General features: G+C 41.7%; 2 protein-coding genes across 2 annotated transcripts; both read right to left on the bottom strand.

Annotated features, from left to right (window-relative positions):
* Positions 1 to 772: 772 nt before the first annotated feature.
* On the bottom strand, positions 773 to 19050 carry brwd1 (bromodomain and WD repeat domain containing 1). The gene is made up of 44 exons (XM_068317009.1): positions 18512 to 19050; positions 18338 to 18396; positions 18194 to 18223; positions 17922 to 17981; positions 16970 to 17120; positions 16675 to 16773; positions 14759 to 14919; positions 14241 to 14462; positions 13933 to 14033; positions 13135 to 13205; positions 12899 to 12999; positions 12780 to 12820; positions 12566 to 12667; positions 11939 to 12092; positions 11682 to 11816; positions 11440 to 11568; positions 11145 to 11293; positions 10803 to 10879; positions 10322 to 10552; positions 10033 to 10216; positions 9835 to 9925; positions 9591 to 9710; positions 9417 to 9487; positions 8928 to 9153; positions 8638 to 8754; positions 8410 to 8517; positions 8156 to 8280; positions 7876 to 7958; positions 7528 to 7639; positions 7172 to 7233; positions 6929 to 7084; positions 6701 to 6821; positions 6448 to 6573; positions 6271 to 6337; positions 6117 to 6167; positions 5906 to 6031; positions 5628 to 5780; positions 5292 to 5461; positions 4929 to 5095; positions 4563 to 4688; positions 4289 to 4462; positions 3888 to 4199; positions 3428 to 3583; positions 773 to 3350 (listed from the first exon to the last, which is right to left on the bottom strand). The coding sequence occupies exons 1-44, from the start codon at positions 18546 to 18548 to the stop codon at positions 1924 to 1926; spliced, it is 6741 nt and encodes a 2246-aa protein (XP_068173110.1). The 5' UTR covers positions 18549 to 19050; the 3' UTR covers positions 773 to 1923.
* Positions 19051 to 20587: 1537 nt separating this feature from the next.
* LOC137596311 (uncharacterized) lies at positions 20588 to 24346 on the bottom strand. The gene is made up of 6 exons (XM_068316701.1): positions 24194 to 24346; positions 23096 to 23164; positions 22193 to 22219; positions 22038 to 22073; positions 21805 to 21918; positions 20588 to 21694 (listed from the first exon to the last, which is right to left on the bottom strand). The coding sequence occupies exons 1-6, from the start codon at positions 24206 to 24208 to the stop codon at positions 21626 to 21628; spliced, it is 330 nt and encodes a 109-aa protein (XP_068172802.1). The 5' UTR covers positions 24209 to 24346; the 3' UTR covers positions 20588 to 21625.
* Positions 24347 to 24426: the final 80 nt, after the last annotated feature.

Below are 24426 nucleotides of genomic sequence, written 5' to 3'. Positions count from 1 at the left end.
ATATATGTGAATGAAATATGAATTATTTTATATCGGATATAGACTGTATATATCGCCAATAGTATTAGTTAATCATTAGAATGTTGCTGTTTTATATTAATAACGAAATACAAATAATATTTGTCGAAACTGCGATGGGCTAGCCAAAACTCTTAACGGAAACCGTCACAGAGGCAAGGGAAGTTGTTCTGAAGCCCTTTCAAAATGAAGGTAAGCTGCTATAAAATAAAGTACTGAATTCAAAATACTGTATCTCATGCACACTCTGCTTAAACAAATGATAACGGTAGCAAAACTTATTATTTCTACTTAGTAAGGAAAATGAAATGGTTAAGAGTGATTATGTTGTCAGAGAATAGAAACAAAGATTACAGCTGTGTCTCCATAAACACATGCAGCATTACCATCTATGGTTTTATTAATCTCATGGGAAAATTTTACACCCTTTCAACAAATGTCCCAGTATTTAAATCTTGGCATAAATTACCTGGAGTTAAGATATATTTTTTAGCATCATTTGGACTGTAGACTGTCAACCTGGAATCCTACCATACTAGTGTATCTATTGTAAATACAATTTAACGTTTGTTTATACTTGGAAACAAAGCAAACCAGATATGATCTATTTAGCACTACAGTACATGTAGTCCACACTAAAAGCTCAGCATGGAGCAAAAAGTAACACCTACTGAAATCTACCGATTAATGATTTGCCAAGTCTAAAAACGAAAGATACTCATATCAATGAATACGACTGAGTTGAACAGATAATTGAAATGACTTTATTAATAGGAGGAATAACTCATTCATTGCACTCCACAACCATGTCGCATCAATAGTTTTCCTGTGAACTCTGTATTAAAGGTGTAGTATGAAAAACATGGAGCAAAATGTCATAAAACGACTGTATTTAGAAACCTTCCCATAAACAAAACTAAACCATATGACTGGCAAACTCTGAAAAAGAATTTAATACTGAAAGTAAGAAACACAGAACAATAAAACGTCTTCCCAATATGAGAAAGCCTAGTATTTTTTGCAACAGGTACTTCTGGTAGCTAGTACTTGGCAAAAGTGTACCAATTTGTGACACATGGCAAGACAATGTAGTTAAATGTAAAAAAACAAAACAAAAAAACAACAACCCACAAACAAAAACAAAAAAGACATAAAAAAATCTCAAATTTAAATAAACATTTTGCTACGGACTGATCGCCTGTCATTCTCAAATCACATATTTACATCTATTCACTAGAATACAACAACAAAAAAACTAATTTTAGAAAATTAAACGGTATGGGGGAAAAGAAGTCATGTTCGTCCATTTGGCTCATTTCATTTTATAATACAGTCAAGCATGAAGTGTGTGGATTTACAAAGGAGTGCTGTAGTCCAACGTCTGAACATGGATTCATTCTGTCCTTGTGACTGTGCTTGGACTTCTGCCGACCTGGAATTGTTTCTCGTCCTCATCTTAGCACCACAAAAACCTCTGCATGTCTGAGACTACAGTAAACTTCGTTGACCCCTGAGTTTCTAATGCAAAACTAGTGTATGAAATACCTCTTTACAGTGTAACTTAGTGCAAGCCAGCAATATGCTTGATTAAACAGAGGTATATTTTATAGCACCCAAGCTGTCAAGACTCCCCAGAATGGATTCTCTGCTGACTGCATCCCAACCAGCCGGAGGGGAGATGATGTTTCGCTGTATCCTTGTGAAAACCAGCAGTTCAAATGCTTGAATTTGTATTACATCTATAAACATGTTTTTCATAGAAAATATAAATATCCCTGAATGAAACAGATTCACAGCATTTTCTCTTGAGGACTCCAGTGCTACTACCATAACGTGGCCATCAAGTGTCTATAAAGGTCTCCAGTTAACGTCCATCTCTTTTTCTCGTTCCAGCCGCTACTTCCTTCACTCGCTGTCATGATAGTTGACTGTCCGTTTCCCCCGGTTACGGGTGTTCACACGCGACTTTCGGTGCGGCTTTCTGTACAAGTCGTCGCTGTCGTCCTCTTCTGAGGTAGACCGTCGACGGCGCTGCCGTAATTGGCGGGTGGTAGTCCTTTCGTCAATCCCAGACCGTCTGTGACTTCTCTTTGGACTGCTGTGGGACCCTGAGCCGGCGAATGAGTTTTCAGAGGCCGAGGATGCCTGCTCGCTTTCTGAGTACGAACTGTGATTGCTGCTGTTGCTTTCCTTACGTTTACGTTTTGCCTGCCTAAAGTTCTTCTTCTTGCTTGCAAGACTGGCATCCTCCTCCTCCTCGCCCTCAGTGGAAGCAGGCTTGGAGGAAGAGATGTCTTCATCGTCGCTGTTTTCCTCTTGTGTGGATTCCTGTTTGGAACGCTTCACGGAGCCCAACCTGATATTTTTACTCTTCTTGGTCGCTGGCTCCTTCTCCTCACCCTCGTCTCCATCCTCAGAATCTGAGGTGTAAATGCGTTTTCTCTTGGAAGACTGCCAGTTCCTCACTTGATTGGAAGAGGTTCTGTTAGGTTCCGTCCCATCAATTCTGTCCTCCTTGGACAGTATGGCTGCTCTTTTACCGTTTCTCTGTTTACCTTGGGACTCGGGGGCAGAGTCGCCCTCGGAGAGAGAGTTGTCACTGATGTATTTCTTTTTTGGCAGCGCCCGGAGACTCAACCGCCTGTTTGAAGTTTTATCTGAAACACCTATGACTTTAACTGATAATCTAGTGGAGAATTTCTTCTTCGGCTTCTTAGTCTTATAGCCCTGCTGAGAACTCTCTGAAGCGGAGGTGTCGTCTTGAAGCCGTTTCAACTTCTTACCCTTGTTTTTAGTTAACCTCTTTAACTGGGTTTCAACGTCAGATTCTTCACTGGAGCGATTGCTTTCTTCATCACATTCTTCATTTTTTAGTTGTCTCGTTCGTGTGCAGGCTCTCTTTGGAGCATCATCGAGTTCCTCCGATTCTGCACCGTCTGTTTTATTAGTTGAGGCAGGCTTTTGTTTGTCTTGGCTTTTCGATGATGAAACTTTTATCTTTTTATTCGAGTCCTTGTGAATTGCTTCTTCCACATTCTTCCCATTTTGGTGTGGGCGTTTCTGAAACCTCCGATCATTTTCCTCTTCGTCTGAGCTTACAGGATATTTGAGACGAGTGGTCCTGTGTGCAGTTTCTATTTCCTCTTCCTCCTCCTCCTCACTTGTGATTCTCTTTTTCCTGGTTTGAATGGTTGCTGTGCTTCTCAATGTTTTCAGAGATACAACCAAATCTTTACGTTCTCTTGGTCTCTCTTCTGCAGCTTCCTCTTGCTCAGAGTCGCTGTCAGAACTGTGATGTTTTGCACTGTGTCCATTCACATGGGACAAAGTATCTACAAGAGAGAAAAAAAATCATCAAGAAGGCAAAGTAGGTGGAAACTACAAGTCAAAATTCAATTAACTTTCTCACCATTTTCCCTTTTCTTAGCAGTTTGTCTTGATGTCGTCTCTTTACTGGACCTCAGGTCTCCGTTCTGCCGATTCTGGCCAATCGATGATGCATCACTGTCACTGCAGTCCTCCTTGTCCTTCGACTCGTCGACAGATTCCTGTGTCTCTTGTGAAGCTGGAAACAGAAACAATAGAATGAAGTTTTACATTGCTACAAAAAGCCCCGTTCACAGGTCGTAGCCCAATGTGTGTATTCTGTTGGACATTCTTAATAATGTAATTACAGGACGGAATCAACAGTCATGTAACAGGAACGGCAAACCTGCTCAACCAGCTACATATTGACGACAAAACTTTGGCTCCTAGCATCAAACATAAGAGACAAACTGTTGTTAACACGAGTCACCTCCCTGGAAAAAAAAAAGCTCAGAAAAAATAAGGCTTGCAAGAAGAAAGTATGGAAAACACATCTGTCAAACCTCGTGCTGAAGACTCCTCCTCAGAGTCCGAGCTGCTGTGGATCACTGCGGAGCGTTTGCTGGACCGGACGGTGTGACGAAGACGGCTGCTGCTCCTTCTCGGCTGCTCCTCCTCGTCATCTTCATCTGACACTTCGAGTAGTTTGATCTTATTCACAGCCGCCCTTGCGGTCTTCCTCTTGAGCGGCCTGCGCACCGTGACGGTCTCCTCTCCATCCGAGCCCTGGGAGGTGGCTCTGTCTGACTCGCTGTGACAACGCTTCTCTCTGCGAGACGACCTGCCGCCGTGACCGTTCACCTCGGCTCTAACCTCTGAATATGTGAAGATATGAGAATGACCACTTAGTGTGATGTCTGGTAGGGTGTGTGTGACTCGCTTTCAGAGACTCTGTGGCCTTTACCTGTTCGCTTTCTGTCTGCGCCAGCTTTGTTTCTCGTCAGCCGTGTGCTCCTGCTGTTTTTATTCCTGCTGGGGTAACGGCGACCCGAAGACCGGGAGGAATTCTCAACATCCTCTCCATCTTCATCTTCCCCTTCACTGTCCAATTCCTCCTCCTCTTCCTCACTGTCACTCACTGCAATTGGCAACAACAACAAATCTTCAGTTGTTTATTCCTCTCCATGCTACAACTTAAGACAAATAGATTGAGACATGTTTAAAACACACACACACACCTTTATGTCTCTGCTTGGTACAGTTTCTTCTAGTAACTCTTGCATTCTGTCTGCGTTGGTGGTGCCTTGAGGATCCTGGACGTTTCTCCTCCTCAGACTCGCTCAGCTCACTCTCACTCTCAGAGGCTGTAAAAAAAACCATACCCACATCTATATGACAATACATTCATTTGCCTGACATGTGTGTTCAACCTGAAAAAAAAAAACAACAGAAAAAGATACCTAACCCTAACCCTCAAATATTAACTGAGAAAGCACTAAACTTTTCAGAGAAATCGCAGCGGGTCTGAAACCACCCGACTGTGAAACAGAGGTGAAACTCCTTAAATTTTACAAACGATTTCAGTGAAGGTCAGTTTTCGGTACCTTGGCTTGATGAAGCGGCTTTGGATTCTTCTTCGGAGGAGCTGTGACCTGAGCTGCTGCTTCGACTCCTCCTGGCTCTCTCAGGAACGGACACTTTGGCTGAGGTAGATTTGGTCACTGATGCCAACTCCACTTTTTCCTGAGTTTTTACAGCAGCTCTCTTTTGACTTGAGAGGAGAAGAATTTCATCAGACACAAATAAACGGACAGAACATGTGCCACCAAGTGCATCTGAAACCCCTAAAGGCTCTGGAGTGTTCAAACTACCTACTACTGTACTAGCAAATAAGGTTCCAATCTGGTGTGAACTGACTCAAGTGAGAATCTTGTTCCTCCGTTTCAAGCTTAAGAAAAGCCACTCACACAGACCTCGTCGTGGAGGAGGGATGATCTTGCTGCTGCTGCGTTTTCTTACGGAACCTCTGACTGCGACGAAGCCTGTCGCTGCTCTTGACAGCAGTTTTGTACTCGGATGTGATGGTTCTGATCTGTTCCTCGAAGAAGGCCGAAAGCCGCAAGGTCATACTGTAAATCTAAAACAAAGCAGAAAGGTACAGAAGATTAGCTCATGAGGTGAAATAAAACAACCTCAACACAGGTTCTGTTCCCAGAACTTTAACCATTGCGTTTACACGGTTATGCTTCGCATTGGACAGTGGTTATTTTGGAATTAATCAAATTTAATTAACCCTCCTTTACCTTGGAGCGTTTATTGGGTGTGTATGCTTTAGCATTTGCAAATATTAGCCGAGTGTCTTTGCACAGCTCTATAGGGTTTTCATATCCATCTTCCTCCAGAGTCCTTTTCACAGAACCAAAGTCCATTGGCGTGTTGATGATGTCATGGTAGTCCTGGACACACACACAAAAAACAACTTGCAAATCAGCTCCATCTTTTCCAAAAATGCTGGAATGCACACCTTAAATTCTGCTGATTTTGTCGACAGCCTTCCAGTAGGTTTATCGTATGAACTTACCGGATAATTCTGAGGATCCACTGGCTGCCTGAATGGCTCAGAATCCTCACACTCGAATATGTAGTTGATCAGATTCCTGCACTGCTCCTTCCACGCATCTCGATCAGGCACCACCTCCACAGAGCGCTACGATGAGGAGAAAGAGAGGAAGACTTCACATCACAATTCCGATCACCGTCTTCTATATCATCTAGTTTTCCTGTTTAGTTACCTGACGCAGTCTGTGTCCAGAAGATGTTCCCGGTGCCTCTGGATCTTCTTCCTGTGGGTAGTAATCAAACTAGTTATAATTACTTCATTACAACTTTCCCTTAATCTCTCTTAATGACTGAAACTAGCAAATATGTACATTCAACAAAACGTACCTCATCATCGTCATCCATTTCTTCAACGGCATTATAAATTTCCATGATATCTGTGCAAACTGGATTACTGAGAACAAATGGGGGGGGGGGTTAACTTAGGGTACGCGAAAAGTGATTTGGATTGTTGTATCATCACATTCTTTGAGAAAAAAGTCTAAACAAACGAGGGAGACTTACTTGACAAATTTCTGGAGGACGTTTGTGATGATTTTTGCAGAGTGGGCAATTTTGCTCCTTGGTTCGTTGAAAGTGCGAGCATTATGTGCAATATACCTGGCATCCCATATTAATGCTGATAGGCGCCTGTGAATCAGCAGGAAAAGCAAAAGGTGACTAAAAACACAGCCAAGAGTCCAATGATGCTTCGACCTGCTCGTGTCATCAAATAGAAGGACGGAGGACAGCAGGGTGGGGGATGGGGGGGGCTGACCTGTAGAATCTGTGGATGAGCCGCAGTCTGATGGTGCCCAGGTCGGTGGGATAGGCGATCACAGTGCAGTAAGTGGGATACTGGACTAAGTCCACGGGACCGGAGAAGGGAGCAGCGATCTCTGTGGGGAAGACACAAGGGAAGGCAGGTTAGCATAGCAGGAAGTGTTTTACGTGACACTATGGTTGTCAGACAAGAGATATCAACGACTTCTGCACATGCACTAACCAACAGTGATGAGCTGGTTGATCCCCGTCACGACCCGGTCGCACTCTTCCTCCCTGCTCCTCACCCCCCACTCCCCTTGCAGGGGCTTGTACATTAGCTCACTCATTTCTTCCGCCGTCACAGGGATGCCGCCTCCTTCCGTCTCCGGCTGCTGGGCTGCACAGCAATGACAGGCTTGTTCAATTTGAACTTAAAGCCCAAAAAAAGTACTCAAACTACACGACACAAGCCAAAGAGGGTTACCATCATCTGGAATAGGTTCCACATCCCAAGGACTCAGCTTCTCAGTTTCTCCATTGTCCCATCTGGTGAGAACACAATTAAAGGTCTGGTAAATCCAACAGTCACACTTCAGTTGAAACAGGCAGAGGTAAGACGGTGTAATGTCTATTAACAGCCACTAGGGGACAGACATAATAATGACTGTTTAGATACACAACAGACATTCAAGTACATCAAATATACAAAAAATTGATCGATATCTAACAACAAATGATTCAGTGTTTGAGCACACAGCGCAGGCAGTATATTATGGAAAGGAATGGTATTTTGTAACTGCGCTAAACAACTACAGTATCTTAAGTTGTGTTGTTCCCCACCGGACTTTGAAGCACTGGAAGAGGCTGTCGGGGTATTCGAGCTGGTACGGCTCCTGACAGACGATGGTCCCGAACCACCAGGCGTCATCGATCACTGAGCGGAACCTGTCGTCTTCATAAGGGGAGACATCAACAGATTTAGTGAGAAGCAAAAACAGTGATTAACTGTAAATAGCTATTTTTTTACATGGATAAAATTGATGCAACATCACAAAATGATAGCGGGTTTGCAGTTTTTCTACTGCTGATTTTTTTTTAACAAAGATTCTACATTGGATGTCTCTTTTATGCTACATAAAGTAACAGCTTTAAAAGTTAACATCAACAAAGAGGTACACAAAAACTTACTAGGTTGCCAGTTTCTGCGGAGCGCCTCATCGTAACTTTGCCTCAATACGAGGAAATCGATCACATCTGGCATGTCGTGATACCTGGAGAATAAACGCAACTACATTAACAGGGAAGTACGATGAAAACGAACAGAAGTTCTTGCTGTCCAAAGAATTAGTTTGGAGATGTGATCTAAAGATACTGCCTGGATCCTCATAGGACTCAGCCACATACCAAGAGTATTAAATGCAACAAAACTTCATGTTTTTAATGGAGAGAGAGACACTGAGCTGCTCACTTGACATAAAACGACTTGTCTGTGATTTTGCCGGTGCCGTGATCAATAAGTGTCAGCTTCAGACAGCAAAGTGTTGGAGGGCAGACTTCATATTTTATCCCCGTGATCTTCACAAACTCTTGATCCTAGGAAACACACGTTTACTCAGAGTTGGATCGCCTTGACAAACACCTTGGGTGTTTTTCACATCACTTATGATTTTGCACCTTCTTCTTCAGAATTAAAGGTGTCCATGTTGACAGTTCAAGTCTTACCCGTAGCTCCATTTTCTTCCAAGGCTGTTTTTCTAGGTTGATGGGGTACAGCTCGCTCCTGCTCACCGCCTCCACATATGCCTCATGTCCCTGCCGAAAGTAGATGACCTGAAAGACACCGAGAAAAATTACAGAGGAGCCCACATATGAAGGGCACGAGGTCTGGACGAACCATCAAGGGAAAATGTTTTATGGCATGACTGCTGTGCCTCGTTACGTTTGACATACCTCATCACCCATTTGGGGAACAAACGGAGACTTTCTGGGAATGACATCCGTGATCCATGGTGAGGGTCTGAACTCATTGGAGACTTCTCTGTTGATGGATGGTCTGGGTTTGGGACGCTGAATGGTGTCCACAGATGTAAACATGAAGTTAACACAGGGGAACTAACTATAATAAATTATAATAAATGCAATGAACTGGCGGCTTGTCCAGGGTGTACCCCGCCTCTCACCCGTTGTCAGCTAGCTCCAGTAAACTCTCGACAGATTAAACTGAACCGTCTTCAACTCACCCTGGGCGACTTGTTCTTTGCTTTCTTGGCCTTTCCTTTGCTTTTTTTCACAGGTTTTTCCTCCTCATCGCTCTGTTGTTTCTCCTCCTCTTCCTCATTCTCTTCCTCCTCCTCTTCGGAGCTGCTGAGTTTGCGATGCACTCGCTTACGGGACGACACGGGGGTGGACGGCTGCAGGTTGATACCGGCGTCTGCTGTCCAGTCGGAGTACTCGCTGGAGGTGTGGCTGTCCAATTAAAAGCAGGTATGACTACCGACTTTAAATACATGAACAGAGGTAACACTAAACCTTCATCAAACAACTTGTCGTACTATGCATCAGTTAACACATGGATATTTCCCCCAGAGGCAAAACAAAGGAATAACACTGAAGTTATTATTACTTTTCTGTATTGAGTCACTATTCAAGAAAACCTGTTGATCTGGTTCTTTAAGAAGATCAAATTAGTTTTGAAGAATGAGTCCCCACCAACTTCTACAACTCCATACCTTGAACTGTCACTATTCCACTCTTCCTCATCATTGGATGAATCCAGGTCACTGCCATCCAATTCATTGTCCTTAACAGAAGACAACAGAAGAAGAAATTATTCGGAATCCGTCCCCTTGATACTCCAGCTGCTTCCAAAGGACAACTGAAATAACGTCCCAGCGTTGTGATACCTCGCTGTGTGCTGAACTTGCAGTTTCCTCCCCCTCCTCACAGGACAGGTCCATGTACTCCAGTGCGTCGCTATGGCTGTGGGCACGTTTGGCAGTAGGACTCTCCTCATCTGAGTCATCCTGAAGCGACAGACGAGACTGACTCAACACCAGAGTGAAAGATGGCCACACAGATTATTGTGAACGTAGAAAAAAAAGATCTACACCCACGTGAACATTCAGGACAAGGAAGGAAGAAACCTACCCGACAGCTGCTGTAGATGATGCGTCTTTTCTTTGCGTTGTACAATGCCACCTCCTCGTCACCTTTGGCTGTTCGAATGTCCTCCTGGTTTCTGAGAATACAAATTCACATACTGCCTCAACTACAGCAGACAAAAAAGAAAACTGCACTCTAAATCTTCAGCTGTAAAGATGCTAAAGCCAATGTTGGTAGCTCTACCTGTAGCAGCTGGCAGCCAGTTCGGGCACCACCACCCTGCGTCTCCACGCCTGCAGGTCTCTCTCTGTGGCCATTTGGCTGCGTGGAGCGTTCTGATGCATCTGGCGAACGCCTTCCACCTGTCCGCTGCGGCGCAGACCCACGTTAGGGGGAGACTGTACTTCTGCCCGCTCATTCACAGACACTGCAATCAAGGGAAAATAACAAATGCTGACTGCCAGTAAAAGAGACATCCACATTTATGATAATTTAACACCAATCAACAATCGATCTAATCTATCAAAGATACCTCTTCGTGGGGTGCTTGGTGCTGGCATCAAGGCTGGGCCCTGTGCCTCAGCCTGCACCTGCGGTCCTGCTCCAGGCACCGGCGCTGCCTCCGTCCCAACCTGGTTCTGTCGGTCCTGCTGCTGCTGGAGATTTCGGATGGCCTCATCCAAAAGACTGCTGCGCCTTACCCCAACCTCCTCGTGCTCGGCCGTCTGCTGGCTGATCACCTGCTCTACCACCTCACCATCACCTGAAAAGGTCATTGAACGAGGATAAAAAGAACATAGCAAGATGACAGCGAGTCAAACACACAGTTGGACCTTTAAAAATGTTTGAAGTCTATCTTTGAAGCAGGAAATATAAGGTTCAAATGTTCTGGTTAGTTGATAAAGGCAAAAGAGGATTTGTGATTTATATATAAAAATTGTATTTTCTTTGGTAAACATCACAGGACTTATTTGGTCAAATCAAGGGCTGCATTAGGTTGGTTCCGTTCTTACTGGTGGCTACATATCCCAGCTGTGGAACCAGATGTTCAGCAGCAATGTTCTCTCGCCCCGGGACAAGACGCTGGAACCTGAAAACCAAGTAAACAGATGTAAAAAAAATGCAGAATTTAATCAAGGAATGCATTATGAACACAGCAGACTGGACTGCAATAGTTTTAAGTTGACCAAAATCAACCCAAGCATAAACAAACAAAAGTCAAAATGAAGGTATTTAATCATATTCATAGTCCATGGGGTTTCACATACTCCTCCTGACTGAAGGTTGAAATATCTGAAACCCGAGCGACTTGAAATCACTTTGAAGATGTGTTACAGAAAGAAAGTGCTGTCCACCTTGGAGGATGGGGGTTTCCGTCCACGTCCACTAAGAAGGGTGGAGGCATGAGATGAGGCGCTTGCTGCGTCTGTTCATCCAGGACAAACCCGTTGGTGTCCCGAATCAATGGCCGGTAGTCCGTGTGGAAGAACACCTGATCCGGAAGCTGCACGGATACCAGGAAGAAGATACAAGTTGACTACTGGTTGCATTTTTGTTCTGTACAGTTCAAGGGCTTTAGTGGTTTCTTAGTCTCTACAATGCAGTGAGTTATTTAAATGTTGTGAACATGCATGAGAGATTCATGCTTGCCTTCTCGTACAGCTTGGAACTGCCAAAGCCAAAGATGAGCAGATGGCCATGGGAGTCTGTGCAGGCGAAGCGCTGGCCATCCGGAGTGAATTTGCAGTCGAACACAGCTCCGTGACCCTGGCCCTCAATCTGAATGAGAAATGACCAGCAAACAAATAGATGAAATGTGAGAAATAATCCTACGAATACAGTGGTTCGTGATAGAACGACACCATCACTGCTGGTGCTGATTGTCCACCCACCATGTTGAAGTAGTGCTGTGTGTTTGTCCCTCGCATCAGATCCCATATGAAGACGTTCCCATCGTGGCCGGCAGACAGGATGATCCTGGGGTCAAACGGGTGCGGCTCCAGGACAAACACCTCAGCCTCATGGCCCTAACGACACCCGATCAGGTTATTGTTTGGGTTTTTAAATAAGTCCATGTGTGAATATTTATGTTTTTGTGATAGACTACAATCCTTTTTATCAAGAGAAACAAAAGGCTGTAAACAATTACTTTGAGGATATGTAGCAGCTGTCCTGTGTAGGAGTTCCACACTTTGAGGAGATGATTGTTAACAGCCGTGATTACTGTATTATCATGGCGATCCCACGCTACCATGGTAACTTTGGGTTTGAAGTAGCTTTCATCTTCACTGGTCGGCCCGGAACTGAGAAGAAAAAGATAAGAAAATTTACATGTTACTCAATACAAAGATTATAAAATAACTGGAATTTCTTCTTTGTCTCCTCATGCAGAATGCAGTTTCTACCTTTTCGGCCTTGCAGCATTTTTATTTTACTGGACATAATTTTACTTACAATCCAAACAAACAGCGACACCCCTCTCATTTTGCACCATAAAGAAATTCATACCTTAATCTGAATCTGTTAAGTTTTTGAAAATAAACATAACATTTAGGAATAAAAACGTAAAAGTGACTGATAGTAAATCTTACTGTTCAAACACTGTAACAAGCAGAAAGCCTTTGGTGGATGAGATGGTTATAGAAGCTACAGACACAGCTCCCTTAAAGCTCCTCTGAGGGGAGATGGACCTGTTCCCACTTGATATTGGTACAAGCCCCCCCCCCCCCCCCCCCCAACCTTCTAGTTGAGCCGTCAGTACGGCGGTACCTCTTACCCCGGAAGAGTGGCGGACATGTTGAGCAAGATGCACCTCCACTGCTGTCGCTGATGGAGCTTCCAGATCCGTGCCGTTCCGTCCCGACTTCCACTCACAAACCTGAGACAACAAGCAACCCCATAACTGTAAAGGCTGCTGCTTTGATGTAATTTAATTCAGTACAGCTCCTGTGAGATATTATGGACTAGAAGAGGAAGTGATTTCACTGTACCTTTCGCTTGAGTGGCAAAACTGGATGCTGTCAACTTTGTCCTGCAAAAAAAAGTGTGATTACAAAACTGAATGTTAATGAACCTTTATGTCAGCGTGTTCTTTGTAGAGGGTTCTCACCGTGTGCTCATGGAGCTCCGATATCTTCTCTGGACTCCCGCTTCCCATGTAATATATTCTGATAACATCATCAGTGCTTCCTGTTGCTAAGAAAATCCCACCTGGAAAAAAATATACTTGCAATAAATTCAGAGCAGTCAACTGTAATGTCTGTGACAAAATGCAAGCTATAAGCTAATTCTCATAATATATGGTAACACACAATGTGTGAAGAGGCTAACTGTATGAATGATTACCTGGACTGAACGAGGAGCACACCGTCTGAATTCCTGGCCTTGGACGCTCTGTAAATTTGTGAGGTCGATCGCTTTAATGACAGGAGGGAAAAGTTCATTATTTTACACAAAGGAGGATAAGAAGCTACATTTTATAAAAAGGAAAAGAATCTAGCTGGGCTTGTGTATCAATGTTGCGTTCTGTGTTTTTTCAAAAATCTCTTATTCAGTTTACTTTTTTAGTTCAAAAAATAATTCTTATTTCCATGTCAAGAACATCTTATCAATATTTTTTCACTTATTTGCCTGCAAGTGTGTTTCCCGTCTGGCCAGACCCCAAGTTAACTTTCTTAGGTAAAACTTGTCTACAGCCTTTTTTGAGTCCATTCAGCTCAAGTCTCTCTTCACGTCAGATAGGTTTAACAGTTTATACCAGTTGTTTTACCCTGTTGATGTAGGAGATGAAAGTTCACCATATCATGTTCTTTGAATGGGGCTGCACTGTGTGACCAACATGGAAGTACGTTAACAGAAAAAAACCTGTCAAACCCAGTTTGGTTGGTCTTCACTGTGTACTGTAGCCTCACTGTTGATTTCCATAAGAGATTACATTTACATAACTGCCTACAGGTTAACATGTTTAACTCGTCATCCCAAACTAACTGATACACCAACAAGGCAAAGGAGCCACAGAAAGCAAAATGTTATTGTACGATAAAAACCAGTGTTTCACAAATGCTGGTATAAAAGTTTTTGGTGCAAATACCAAACTTAAAGGTTTTAAAAAACAAAAGGTGTAAAGATGGGGGTAGCATTCACCTAAAGTTGATGTTGTTGACGTCCCACTGCCAGAAGCAGACGGTGGCATCGGTCCCAGTGGACAGCATGTAACGCTTGGAGCCCTTGGCAAATGGTGAGAACTGGAAAAACAAGAAGTCCAAATAATCAAGCAACTAGTAACAAAATATGTGAAAAAGAGCTACAAAGAGGACTGGTGCAAATAGATTTATAAAAAACCTAAGCGGCTAGCACCTCCACTTCTCAACTTGATGACATAAGTTCATAAGGATATACAATCCTGTTTCTAAAATGCCAGTGTATTATCAAGCGATGAATGACCCCTGTACCTGTAGGGAGGTAATGGATCCACTGTGTCCCTGCAGCACAGCCACTGGGGCACAAGTACGAAGGCACCACACACGGATGGTCTTGTCACAGCTTCCTGCAGCTATTAGCGTATTCTCATAATTAACCGCCAGGTCTGTGATCTCTGCAGAGTGACCTCGTAACGTTGAGTGAAGCCTTCCATCGAAAGAGGACCAAATCTTCACCAAACAGTCGTCTGAGCCCTGAGAGGAAAAATGACAACCTCGACTTAAATATTCATTCGGAGAGGTATTTGAGGCATTAAATAGAAGATGGAGAGCTTTTATGTTTAACGGCATTGTAACTGGTTTAAAAAAAAAAAAAAAGTTACTAGCACAATTACAGTCAGCTGACTGTCAAATTCATGAATATCCTTTGTTAAATCATTGTAATCTTTGTTTTTAAAAACCCAAAAGACAATTAAAATCCCTCTGATCACAGCACATTAAATAGGGGGTTATTTTAGGGTAAGCACATATGTCAAGTCATTCCATCTTACTGTGAAGATCCTGAGACCGGTGCGATCAAATGCAATACAGTACACTGCAGACAGATGCCCCAGGATCCGTCTGTGTAGTCGCATGCGCTCATAGTTGCTGACTGGATTGATGGAGCTGAAGCGCTGCACCCCCGTCAGCTCTCTCCCTCTGAGAACCTTCACTGTTGACGGTGAGATGTCAATTATCAGAACAGAGTGTAATTATAACGCTGCAGTAACAGGATCAACACAATTACAGCAAAAAGAGATCATCTTATGCAACTATCGGCAGGAAGGGAAAACATTTTTATCACATGATGAATGTGATATGAATACAGGAGAATATAAGAGCTGAACGAGCAGCCAATAATCTGTATTCATCTGAACTCAGCAGGAAGTTAGTTCAGCTTGTCACCTCTCAAACTGGCCTTATCTCTCTTCCAATCCTACTGCTAAATGCATTGAACCATATTAAACAGAAAAAAAGGATTTCCCCAATTTGAATGATCCATTAACAAGGGTAATGTCACTGTTACTCTGAAGTCGGCTGCATCTGGTTAACATCTGTTGCTATTGGAAACAGCCAAATATCAAAAAAACAAGAGCAACATTCATCAGGTTTTTATCAGCTTTAAATATTCCCTCACCCCACAATGAAGTTGTTTAAAGTATTTAATGAGGCCTATTTGTAGTGTAATGTCTTCTTCTAAAATATAGCTTTCTCCAAATTGCGCAACTTAACTAGCACGTCTTTAAGTAAATAAATATTCCAAACAGTCCTCCATGTGCATCGATGATGGCAAGGAAGTCAAAGGAACAGATTAATTGAAAACATCACTACAAAGCAGACAAGAATGTAGCAGCGTTTACGAGATAATTTCTCCAAATACAATCGACAAATGAGTACCAGTACTGTAAAATTGGCAGCAGAAGCAAAAAAAAGTCTATAATTAATGTTGAAACTGAATTTAAAGCGTTATATTTATAAAACCTAACACTGCAACATGCAAGACTGCATCAAGCAACAGATTAAACCAAGTGATGGTGGGACAAACTGAAAATTCTCTACAAGGATTTGACAAAAACTTCCCTATGATAGAAAAGAAACACCATGAATTTCACCACGCGCATCAGTTTTAGACTGATTAAAGTGCACATTACCCAATGACAAGATATCACACACATAACTGCATAAAAAGTGAAGAGATGCATTTGAAAACACTGGCAAGCAAATATCATTCTATGGGTTAAACAGCTATTTACCAGGATGTGGGTCCCAAAAATCTAAAGTTACAGGAAGACCAGACGAGGTCCAGAAAAAATATGTATTTAATGATTACTTTGTGTAATAATGTTTGTAACTGGTTGAATGTGGACAAGGCATTATCAAAAAAAGATTCATGGTAGAACTTTGATAAGTAAATACAAGTTTGTTCACATTTATTTGTGTCTATCCTAGTGATGATGATGTTCATGGTAAATGACAAAATCTCTGCTGTGGAGGCCATAACGGTGCTGATTAAACCAAGGACACGGGTAGTCATGGATATATTATTATTATTAAAATTAGTCATGCATTAAGGCTTTACACCTATTTATTTAAATACCAATAAACCTACTCTAAACCTAAATACAGTTTCAAACTCTCATTGCCAGCATGAGAGTCAACCTCTGCAACCACTACCTCATATTACTTGGATCATGACACAATATTTTATATTATGCGACCCTGTGTGCAGTCCCTGCTCTGGGTAAAGCACAAACGATCTGAAGAATACCATGCTTGTCATTTTTCATGCATGAATTTTCCAATCAGATTTATTTATCAAATATTCTGGACAATTCAAACCCTGATGCTAAGTCCATGTGCCAATTTTGGGCACGTACACTTACAGTCTCACACATAACAGAGGACTATTGACTGAGCAAAGACATACCTAGGTTTAGGGGTTTCTTGCAGTTCAAAGGCCTCTCTGGTGGTCTGCCCCGATGAAGGGCTGCATATGATGAAGCTTGTAACCACACATTTTCGCAGTCTAAAAACAACAAACACAAAGTTCATAGAATGATTCAGATGAATACCAACTGGGTATAAGAAAACCATAGAATTAGTTAAGGCAACTGTATAGACCAACAAATTATACAAACCTTTATCTATTTAGAATTAAACACCAATGGGAGAAGCCCCTTCATTCATCAAAAATATTTTACTGCCACCATTACGTGTTGTACCTTTTGCAGTCCTAAGCATTGACTGCTTTCCGGAGCCCAGGAGAGAGTGAACACCTGGGACACATGATGGCACCTCTTTGTCAAGAATTGGTCCAATTTGCTTACATATCCGTAGCAAATGGTCTGGTGCAATATGTTTGTTGGCTGCAACCTATGAAACACAAATAGCAATACAATGAATATCTATCTATCATCTATCTATCATTACTGAAAGAATTGGTCAAATCAGAACAGATCTGATTCATCAAGACTAAAATGTCCTAAAGCATCCTGAAGTGTAAAGATTATTTAGTTTATAGACAGCTGCTCAAAAAGATGCGGAGTTTAAAGATGTCAAGTTGGTCAGTAAAAACTTGTTATCATCAAATAATATTCAAATAAATAACAACTGAGGAAGGCAATTAAAAGATAACAAAATTACTTATTTCCTGCCTTAGTTAAATTATGGTATATATGGTAGATAACGTCTGTTTTTTGTACATGTCTGACAGGTTGAGAGGTTTCAGTGTTTCTCCAAACCTACAGTATTTCAAAAGGCGTGGCCTCTTATGCAAAACTTTTCCCTTTTACGGACCAATCACAGCTCGGGTCACATGCAAAATGACGCAGAGACAGCGTAACTCGGCATCTGATTGGTCAGGGTGGGCCGTCGCGACGAAAGCCAGCGGCCGAACTACCCACCCAATATGCAGTAGAACAGACGGGGCTAAATAATATTAAGCCATCTAAACAAACACCCTTTTAAGCAACCGAACACGAATTCATTCTGAAAAGATAAGCCAGGGGCAGCAAGTAAACACAGCAATCATCCTCACTCAACGTATCCAACCAACAGTCCGACACGAAAACAGAACAAAGACCATAAATAAGAAGAGAGCATGGACACAGGGTCCCCCCTGTCACAAGACAATAACATCCGACGACAAGGAGCAGATATTCAATTTAATCTTACCACATCTTCATATGTTCTCGGGTGCTCGTTTCCTAGCCAGTCCAATCTCCCCGGTAAAAGCTGTCGAAAATAGAGTTCGGTAAAGTGGGGGTCACCAGAGAAAAAACCACGAGGTGTACATTAAGCTAGTAAAAAAACGGTGATGTCAAACAAGTGAGACGTCCAGATGTATTAAAAAGTCGACCGAGTCATGCAAGTTTTATGCCTCAGTCGGGTCTAGACGAATCGATAGCTGTTAGCAGTTAAGCAGCAAAGGAGGTGGAAATACTCACTTGATATTCCTCTAGTTCACCAGCCAGGACCTGCAGTTGATTAAAGAAAGCGATTAGATGATCTGTATTAACTCTATTACCAACTAGCTAGTGAACTATTTTGAAATTCACAGTGTTTGTGTCAGCCGATGCACGCCAGCTCACCTCAGCCGCTCTCCGACACGGACCCGTTGTTAGAAAACGAGAAATCAAGTAATAGAGCTCTGAAATGGAACAAGTGAGGACATTTAAGTGTGAGAAAAACCTTTGGGATACCAATTAGCACGCACGACATCGGGCTAAATTAAGCTATCATTTGGGTTTACTTCTGAAGCTTACCCGACTCAAGGAGCGAAATGTTCCGATTTTTGGCCATTGATTCGGCCGTGATTTAGTAAGGTGAAACAAATTTCAGGCTAACTTTATGACTACACAGAATATGATATATTTATTTAATTTCAGTAGCACCGCTCTGACCCCCTCCACGGTTGCTCCCGCTTTCTATTCAGCCTGTTTGCAGTCGCCATTGGAAGGATGAGGCCTGAGCAATACGACTTACTTCCGCCACAGCGGAGTAACACAGGAAAAAGGGGGTGGGGAGGAGCGCGTGCAACAAAAGACACACGCGAGCGTTAGCATGGCGGCTAGCGACGTTAGCTCGATGTTAGCCTAGCCTAACGACGTTGACAATTCTAACGCCATATGTCTCAACAAACACAAGTGTGGTATTACAAATTCCACGACATTAACGTACAGACGAACACCCCTATTTAATGACCACGTTCGTGAGTTCTACACGTTTAACTTAATGGTGCTTTGAATACTTTGATGCTTTGTAGAGACCATTAAAGAGGTGGCTTCATGTAGCCAAAATGTCTGATGGATAAAACCGTACACTACATTGGTCGTTATTCCTATTACTAACTTTCCGCCACCCCAATTCCGTTATTTTCTAATTCGCATTGGTCCTTTTTTTATGCTAATTCTTATTTTATTCTTATTACTATTGTATAGTTATTGGGGCAGGTGGCTATAATAATACTATTATCTTTTTCTCGGTTTCTTTCTCTGCCTACTTAGTTTTATTGTCTGTTTAGACGTTTCTGCCTTTAAATTGGCGTTTTTTTTTATTTTATTTTATTATTTCTTGCCATTGCTGCCAAGCGTTTGCTCACTGAAGAATATTGGATCTCCAGTACCTGTATGTGGTCAGGACCTGCTCCTTTGCCTTAAGGTAACTTATGATTTAGTGTTGTATGAACAAAAATGACTTGTTTACTGGACAGAACAGCAGTTTTCAAACCACATTTGGAAATTAGTTACATCCTAAAAAACAGAAATGTCAGCCTGTGTACTGTATGCAGAATCATCTATTTCAGTGTTTTTGTGTACATCTACCATGTACTAAACCATATAGGATCAACCTTAATCTTTTTTATACTGCACCATATCTGCGCGTATGCTGTTTTAATGGAACAAAGTAGTCTAACCAGGTATCATCTATCCATTCATTCATCTAGTTTACCTTTGACAAGGTCAGAGGTGGTGCGGTCTGTCCTGACATTGGGCGAGATGCATCTTGGTCGAGTCTCTTGAATATTCTCTTGAATATTCCAAAATTGCCGATCTGAGAGACCAACAAGGAAAATTGGTCACTGCCAAGTGCACCAAAAGACTCTACGTTCAGTGCATCAGTTGATTCTTCCTTAATTTGAATAGTTGCACATTTGTTTAGGACTTCTTGAACTACATTATAATTTGTTTGACCTATTTTAGTTTTTTCATAGAACACCTTTGTTTTATTGTATTACCACAACTGAAATGTTATAGTTAGTATTGGTGTGTAGTCGTCTCATCTACATGCCAATGTGCCTTGTTGACTACAAAAAAACTGAGGCAAGAGCATGCTGCCTTCAAAATCTGTTACACAAAATTATGTTTGGAATTGAATACATGCTTGACATGAGATTCTGAAATCAAAGTTCACCTCAGGCACTAGAAAGAAATTAGGTGAGATACAGTTGAAAGCTCTCAGACAGGCTCTTGACTCGACAGGTCACAACTACTTGCGCACAGGTGCACTAAAAAGATTAATATGTCACCTAAGTTTTTTTTCTGCTTTAGATTTAATAAAATGTGGCATAGCTAGAACCTCCCCCAAATGACCTGATCATCAGGGACACCATTACTAAACATGTGGAAGGCATTCTTTTCAAATGATAGCATAATTTATGATCAAATCTTGGATATAACTAGGTATTTAAAGTTAATGGCAAAACATTTGAAAAACCTGATTTTGTACAATTTATCAGAAAATCTTGTGACAATTCTTAAGAATGTCACACCTTTGTTATGAATACAGTAATACCAAAACATGGCTCCTGTATCTTCTAATAGTAAAATAAAACAAGTCAGTCCATTTATTTTCATTTAATGTTAAGATCTGAAAACATTTCTCAATTTTACTGTGAAGCACGTTGATACAAAACCATTATTAAAATACAACTTTTAGTTTCATTTGCAGCCTGATTTTGCCACTTTTGCAATCAAATTCTTATTTCAGTGGTTAAAGATTACATTAAAATTACTCAATCACTATATGAAGCAGTAAAATACATATTACTGATGAGAAACAATTGATCGCTTAAGAAATTCCCACTTTAATTGGCATTTTACAATCACAAAGAAATTTTTTTACTTTCTTAGAAAAAAAAAAAAAAAGGACACTGTACATCAATAGGGAAACATCCAAAACCCTACTGGTTACAGCCACAAATTTGTGGCACGCCCATGTTGTTAACTGCAGTGAGAGTAGGAAAAGTCTGATTAAATTCACAATGTATTTTGTTTTGAATACAGCTTAGAATACAAATCATTTAACAGTCTTTAAATGTACCAACTGCATCGAGAAAAGAAAAAAATCAACCCGACCAATTCCAGTAATAGCAAACACAATTAAAGTCAAACACGACTGAACACAGACCACGCTCTGCACAACTCTCCAAATTTGTCAATTATCCTATACCATTATCAAACACACAGTATTACGATGTATTCAATTCCAAAACATGACGGGTTACAAAAAAAACTGTTAAGACGGGAATGTTTTGGCTAAACTCCCCCAGAGTTGAGCATCAAACTCCTGACACAGGCACAACAGCATATCTCGTAGAAAACAGCTGAAAAGGCAAAAAGTAAGAAGCCAGAGAGAGAAAGAATGACAAAAGTAAAATAAAATAAAAACAAAACGAGAAAAAAACAACAACAATGCTATGACTGAAACCTTCCCTTCACAGAAGCCATGAAAAATGGTTGTATCTTTAAAATGCACTTCTGCAGTCATGCCCCTAAAAACATGCCATCTTATGAAAATAGTTGATAAAAAATAATCTCTGCATTGTACAAGAAACAAGGTACACGGAGCATTGGCGAGCGACTTGAACCGTGTCACTGTTACTCTGATTTCTCGTCCTGTGTAGTCTGCTCCTCTTTCTCGTTTGCCTCCTCTGCTGCTGCAGCCGGCTGTAGGACGGAGAACACACGGTGGTCAATGATCCTTGACATTACAGTGCAAACAAACACATTTCCCACTGCAAGATGATGCATAGTTACAATGAAAAGTGTGGTAATACCTCATCAGCTTTGGCCTCGCCATTTTCTGCAGGAACTTCTTCTTTCTCTACCTGAGGTTCTTCTTTCTTCGGCTCCTCTGCCTTGACCTTTGCCTTTTTGGCCTTAGTGGGTTGCTGTCATGTCAAAAATAATGGCATGTTGCATCAGATGCACCACTTGATTTAATTTAGAATAGAATGGTGAATTGAAAATACACTGCAGAGCTACAATCTCCATTGACACGCTCCTTTACCTTATCTTCTGATGGACTCTGATCTTGTGTCTTGTTCTTTAATATAAAAAGATTACATAAATTTATATCTGAAACACCACACCAACAGAATGTGCATATAATTATCCAATGGGAACAGGTGTTATGTACAACAGCACTTTTCTTAAAGCACTTACACTCAGATTCCTCTTGGACCTTCTTAGCTGTTGAAGAAATACAACATTGTCAGTTCAGTCATCTGAAAGTACTGATAAACACTTTTACTACAATAGAACAGGGCTAACATGTGATGTATTTTAATACGAAGTCGGTGTGCATCTTACAAGTAGCTTTGACACACACACACACACACACACACACACACAAAAACAAATGGTTATCTTTTCAACTCTATCAAAGGCATAAACATTTAATGACAGACTATAGCCAGATGTGAGGCTTTGCATACAGATTTCTCCTTATCAAATTGACAATTTCTTAACTTTGTATGCATGAATTTTACTAGTTATTGCCCAAAGTGAAATTGCAACATCTTTGACAGGGGAAATGGATGTTGGAAACTGAAACCAAGACTTAAACAGAAAGATCTTTAATAATTCAGATTTAAAAAATAGACTGGCTGACTGATATGCTGCATGTGAACCATTCCCACTCTAAACTCATTACCTTGCAATAAGCGCTCATTATGAGATTCATAAGAATACCACCAGGTGTTCATGCTATTAACTCCATGTCAATAGCTGTCATTTCTGAAGCACCAACTCTACTAGTCATTTCCTCCGATTGCTATAACCAAACTGGGACGGCCCCTACTAACCAGCGCCCCCTATAGGCCACACAGCTCATCTCCATAATTAATACTGTAATAATAAAATATTCTTTAAAATCAAATATAATCAGTCTTGACTTAATCAAAACTGAATGGCACAAATTCATTATCTTTTTGAAACGCATCACACTGTCTAAAGCAGGATCTTCTCCTAACCTAAATTAATATAGAACAAAATGTTCATTTGTGTGTCGGATCTGGTGTTCAGGTGCATTTGGGTTAGTTTGGAAACCAAAACTCGAACACCAACCCCTTCTTTTTCAGACCCTTCCTTTTCAACCTTAACTTCTTCAGCGGGCTCAGCAGCAGCAGCGGTTGCCTACAGAGGAGCAGAGAGAAAATGAATTAGTGAAGTCGGAACAAGGATTCGGGAGTGCTTCACGAGTGAAAGTGGGTGTGTAGCGCAAAGGGGGGATGGGCACCTATCCCTCCCCCTTAAGTCACAAAGAACTTATGCAATCTTAATGTAGGAGGGAAATCAGACACGTTTCTAAATTGAAAAGGATTCAATAAGTCCCTGCGCATTCCCGCCATGCAAGATAAAACGTCGTGCACGATGCACAAAAGGTGGAGCGGAATGGCGCTGTGGCTGCTTAAAACGCGTAATGACGCTCAGCCTCCGCATGCATGGCCACACACCGAATTCCTTCCGATTCCAAAACGTGACTTTAAGTAATCTGAGCCATATCACACGGACTGAACGTTGTACTTAAACTAAACATGTGTCGCGATCGTCTCGAAGATGGTTGGGCTGCCATGACGCTGCGAAAGAAAAAAAATATCTACTCCTCGAAGGTGACGCTTGATGGCTTGAAATTACGCACAGGCATAGGTCAAAATCGCAATAACGTGGACCGTAAATACGCAAAACGTCGACATCATGAGGCCAAATTATTGCCCGGACAATAAAAAAAAGTACAGCGGATTACGTTCGAAAACGCAGATGCATGTCGGCTTCCTAGAAATGCCAACATGTCCTTCGACGATGGTTACACCTCTTTTGTTTTTAACCTGAGTACACAATTAAGGGAGTTGTTGTTCAACCCGGCCCAGACAGCCATTTTAATCGGAAACACATTTTTTACTGACTTGCTAAGAAAATGCGTGTTGCGCTGTTTTTTATTAAGTAAAAAAAGGCGCCACTTCCCTGAATCAACAGGGTGGACTCGACAGACCTGAGCGCAGCCAAGGTGGACTTCATCTACGCACATGGAGCAAGTTTTTGACGTTCCAGTTCATGCAATGCGGGGAAACAACGTGACGCCATAAAACTAAAACCACTGCAAACTAATGCTACAAGATAGACTATATGTAGCCTCTATCTCGTATTTTATCCGTTTTAACTCACCTTTTTCCTTCCCATTTTTGTTTTTTTTTTTCCTGTAAGGGCCGATACAAGAAATGTTTCAGGAAACTACTTTGCAGTTCGCGTCTCTGTCTAGACCTTAAGAACAGTCTGTAACTTAACATAAAAGTCCGACCAGTACTAGAACCAGCTAAAACCGGATTGGATCCCCCTCTCATTACATTTTATCCCTTATCCTACCAACCAACCAGGAAGTATTAAAGCCCGCCTCTCGC

This window comes from Antennarius striatus, chromosome 6 (assembly GCF_040054535.1).
Source record: "Antennarius striatus isolate MH-2024 chromosome 6, ASM4005453v1, whole genome shotgun sequence".
NCBI lineage: Eukaryota > Metazoa > Chordata > Actinopteri > Lophiiformes > Antennariidae > Antennarius > Antennarius striatus.
This window is presented reverse-complemented; position numbering and strand designations above follow the sequence as displayed.